This window comes from Nansenia antarctica, assembly GCF_963989245.1.
Source record: "Nansenia antarctica genome assembly, chromosome: 1".
Classification (NCBI taxonomy): domain Eukaryota; kingdom Metazoa; phylum Chordata; class Actinopteri; order Argentiniformes; family Microstomatidae; genus Nansenia; species Nansenia antarctica.
This window is the reverse complement of record NC_137674.1, coordinates 98,742,595-98,747,594: the sequence shown is the minus strand read 5'-3', so window position 1 is coordinate 98,747,594 and position 5,000 is coordinate 98,742,595. Positions and strand designations below refer to the sequence as shown.

At 46.8% G+C, this 5,000-nt stretch overlaps 1 protein-coding gene across 1 annotated transcript in view; it reads right to left on the bottom strand.

The window, feature by feature from the left end:
• The window catches only part of sgip1a (SH3GL interacting endocytic adaptor 1a), a gene marked incomplete at its 5' end in the record, with an annotated part of 61,443 nt that overhangs the window by 24,746 nt on the left and 31,697 nt on the right, over nucleotides 1-5,000 (bottom strand). The window contains 6 exon segments of the mRNA XM_080528260.1: nucleotides 521-731; nucleotides 1,461-1,516; nucleotides 1,985-2,047; nucleotides 2,227-2,247; nucleotides 2,578-2,602; nucleotides 3,945-4,008. Coding sequence (XP_080384386.1) covers nucleotides 521-731; nucleotides 1,461-1,516; nucleotides 1,985-2,047; nucleotides 2,227-2,247; nucleotides 2,578-2,602; nucleotides 3,945-4,008 — 440 coding nt within the window.

Genomic DNA, 5,000 nt, shown 5'->3' with positions numbered 1-5,000 from the left:
AGAGGAGGAGGGCTCACACACACCCCACTGTTGGCAATGGCAGATCAGTTGGATGTCAGTTGGTCTCTGTGGACCGAGGGACATCTTGCACGAGTTAAAAGACACTACAGTCATTGGGCGCGTACTGAGGTCTGAGCGGAATGCAGCTGCCCTGCCAGCATCTCCCGAAGCTGCGCAAGCATCAGCGATTACAGAGGATACACAAACCACAATGTTTCCCAATGCTCACTGTAATTACATGGACATGGAAGGAGTAGGCTCGGAGACACTCTCAATCACGTACTGTCACTCACTGTCACATGAGAGAGGATACACACAACATATGCACACAACGCCTGAAGCACATAGACATTGTGTAAATGTGTTCACACACACACACACACACACACACGCACGCACACACGCACCCACCCACACACACACACACACACACACACACACACACACACACACACACACACACACACACACACACACACACACACACACACAGTGTTGAAATGGCGTGGATGGGACTCACCAGAGGAGAAGGAGATAGAGCTATGTTGCCTATGGAGGCTTTCAGTGTTTCTACTGAGGGGGGCGCAAAGACGGCGCTGTCTGCTGGTAACGGTTTAATCTTGATCTTGAACTTTTTCCGGTGATCCTCTTCTTCCTCGGACTCGCTGGAGGAGAAGAAGTGGGTCTTGACTTTGGGGGCAGGTGGGTTGTCGTTAAGGACACTAATGGTTCTGCTTCTTACCAGACCAGACAATGAGCTCAGCTGATCTTTGTCTGTCTGCCTGTCTGTCTGTCTGTCTGTGTGTGTGTGTGTGTGTGTGTGTGTGTGTATCTCTCTGTCTGTCTGTCTGTCTGTCTGTCTGTCTGTGTGTCTCTGTGTGTGTGTGTGTGTGTGTGTGTGTGTGTGTGTGTGTGTGTGTGTGTGTCTATCAGGACATAATAACTGTGAGTGGAGCATCAATTCTAGCCAGTAACAAAGAGACAGCCGTGAACTGAGCCTCACTTCAGCTCAATAACATCAACCTTCAACAACAACTGTGTATTGATTAGGTTGTTATTGCTAGGAGATTTGCTGTGCTTCTGAGGGGATCAACTTTTATGACATTGTGGAAAATTGACGCTGTTCGCTCATTCTGTTCCATGCATTACAATGAGCGAGTTCTACCCCCACCAGACTCCCCTGCATTTCGGTCCCCATTATGCATACAGCCTCCCCTACCCCTAACCATCTCCCACCCCCCCCACTCCCCGTTCGCTAACTCTGTGTTCCATGTGCCCATGTTATCTGTTGCTTGTTGTTTCTGTGTTTTCCGTTTCTCCCATATTGTCAGCTTCTTTGAGCCTCGGAAAAGCGCTATATACATTTAATGAATTATTATTATTATTATTATTATTATTATTATTATTATTATTATTATGGGATAGCCGCCTGTAGATGATAAAGGATATCTCCCCCCATCTCCTCCTCCTCTTCTGGCCTACAACTGTAACCTTCATCGTCCACCTCTGGGGCGTTCTGGAACACAGGATCAACCACAGAGATAGAACAGTGTTTACACACGCATCACAGGTGGATTACAGGCGTCATCTATTATGTTATGAAGGACATACAACAGTATTAGAAACACTATACATGCCACTTCTGCCACACCGTAGCTTCCTATTACTGCTGGTTAAGACCTGGCCCCCCATCAGTCGAAATGACTGTCAAATTGTTCCATTCCAATGCATTAGGTGTCTATGTCCATCAGCTTATGTTCTATATCTATATGAACAGTCTCTCAACGTCAGTGTTTAAGTCATTAGAATGCCTCCCGTTTCGCCTGCATTCATCTACGAAGATCTATAATTCTATGACAGAGATACATTCTGAACAATAAATATAGGTCTATAAGGGTTTGTCAATAATATATTGACAAACCCATGATTTGGGATCAATATTAATGTGGGTGTTGTGACAATACATCTGGAGACGTTTACTTACATATCTGTCCCAATCGATCTCTCCATAGAAGCCATTGGGTGCCCCATTGGTTTTCTTCTGTGACTGAAAACAACATGGCCGTGAATTCCACCAATCAGAAGCATGCGTATTCAACTCATGCACCACTCACTACAATACCAGAGTGTGTTGCTACTTAATGTTAGCTACAGGTGAACTATGCAACCAAAGGCCTCGTGACTATCCTATTGTACTCTACAGGGGACTCAAATAGTGTCAAATACCGATTCAGTCTCTGGAGGGTCCTGGAAGATGACGGGCCACAATACAGAGAATACAAATGCAACAAGTTGAAATCAATTTAATATTCAGTACCTCACAAATAGTTGTGTCGTTTAATTATCCTACGTTAATGACAAAGGGATGATTCGACGCTACACTGACCTTGAGGACTGAGACAGTCTGGAAATTAGAATTTTTAAATCAACCTGCTTCAATAAGCAATCTTGTTCACCTCCCAGCAATGTCATCATTACCAGGCTCTTTATCTCAATAACAATTCATGAACAGTTTTTTTAACTATTTCACAGCTCAATACATAGACTAATTAACCCAAGATTTGTTGTGATACTTACACCCCCTTCTCTGTCGGGAGAGCCCCTGTGAGAGAAAAAGAGAAAAAAGGGGGAGGGAGCGAAGGGGGAGGGGGGTGGGGTGGCAAAGAGACATCAACATCTTGAAATCAACATAAGAGAGCTCTCCTCTCCAATCTCAAGTGCAGTGCCAATTAGCAAAGTGGCTTATTGGAACAGCAAAGTTTATAGGGGACTCCTCAGAGAAAAGCGCACGCACGCACGCCCGCCCGCCCGCCCGCCCGCCCGCCCGCCCGCCCGCCCACACACACACACACACACACACACACACACACACACACACACACACACACACACACACACACACACACACACACACACACACACACACACACACACACACACACACACACACACACACACACACACACACACACACACACACACACACACACACACACACACACACACACACACACACACACACACACACACACACACACACACACACACACACACACACACACACACACACACACACACACACACACACACACACACACACACACACACACACACACACACACACACACACACACACACACACACACACACACACACACACACACACACACACACACACACACACACACACACACACACACACACACACACACACAGCTTGCAGTTTGGTGAGATGCGGTGTGAGAATACTTTTCAGGGCATTTTTGCCCTTGCATAGGGCTGGTCTGAGCTGAGCCTGACTAGCTTGGCCTGGCCTGGTCTGGTCTGGTCTGGTCTGGTCTGGTCTAGGCTGGGCGGGCTGCCACAGTGCCTGGCCTTAGAGCCTCAGGCTGGGGACGTCTCAGAGGGAGGCCTGGTCCCCCAGGTATGGAGGATCTTTACTGGCCCTTTCACAGAGCCGTGGGCCTAGCCTGCTACAAGCCACAGCCTACAGCAGCCGAGGCCACAGGCATCAGTTGAGCTGCCACTACCACTCAGCCTCTACTGCTCCCCAGCCGGAACGTTCATGGTCAATTACTGGAACATGGCACATTTATGTTCAATAGGACTTTATGACCCTGATGGATCTTTCAGTCAGTGAAATCTTTGGACGACTGCCTGTTTTGTTTTTGTTGTGTGCCTGTGTGTGTGTCGAGTGCGTGTGTGTGTGTGTGTGTGTGTGTGTGTGTGTGTGTGTGTGTGTGCCTGCGTGCATGTGTGCTTGTATTCTTTCTACTGAGGCAGAGCAAACCGGAGAAGAGATATCTCCTGATTTATAACATAATGACATCCTTCAAGTTGTTAATTGTGCTCCAATAGCTAGACTAGCACAGATCTATCTCAGAGGCGTCTCAGTAAGCCGCTGTGTGATTGGATGAGTCCTCGGCGGACGATGGAGGACTTACGTGGAGTCATTGTCCTTCTCTTTCTTCCGTATCCCAAAGGCCTTCCTGGTACGTTTCTTCAATCCTGAGAAGAAACCAGAGGAGAGACAGACAGTCAGTGTGTGAACAACTGACATACAGAGAAGTCACACACACACACACACACACACAACCAAATCCAAACACATACTGTATCATCTAAAGAGCAAAAGGCCTCAGGCTCGCCCTGTTATGAATGTATGTATGTGTGTGTGTGTGTGTGTGTGTGTGTGTGTGTGTTAGGGATGCTCCGATTTATCGGCCACCGATTTAAATCGGCCGATTTCACTCCAAATGACTCGATCGGTGATCGGCAAAAATGGCCGATCGCAAAAAACGATTTTTTTTTCTTTTTCTTTTTTTTCCTGGGGAAGACAGATAACTGAACAGAAAACATAGGAGGACGTAACAGTATGTAAACCATGAAGGCCACGTTTATGATGTCTTTTATACAGCCATATCGACTGACTTGGGCTTCAGGCCCTAACTGGGTGATAGGCCAGACCTTTACTATGCCATAAAAATGGGTCTGCGTTTGCTTGGTGCCTAATGGATCAAAACTTTTGTCTAAAAAGCAAAAAATATGTAGGCTATCCAGTCAGTAGGCCTACAGTTATGTATTTGTATTAAAAAAAAAAATCGGTATCGGTATCGGTTGATCTTGAGGAAAAAAATCGGTGATCGGTATCGGCCCCAAAAATCCAGATCGGAGCATCCCTAGTGTGTGTGTGTGTGTCTGTGTGCGTGTATGTCTGCCTGCGCGCGTGCTCGTGTGTATGTGCGTGTATACAGTATGTGTGTGTATACAAAGCTGACCAGGGTCAAAGGCACCACATCTATCAGCCCCATGGATCAAAGGTGAGGCTTTCATCTATTATTGAGGAGTGACAGCCTGACTGTGCAGTGAAGGCAAGCACTCTTTCACATCTAAAACAAGCGTCACGGTCAATGCAGATGGATGCCATTCTGAGTCCATCGATCTCTCAAGGCCCGTTCTCTGGTACTGCCGAACCATTAGTACCCTGTCTGAATCAATCC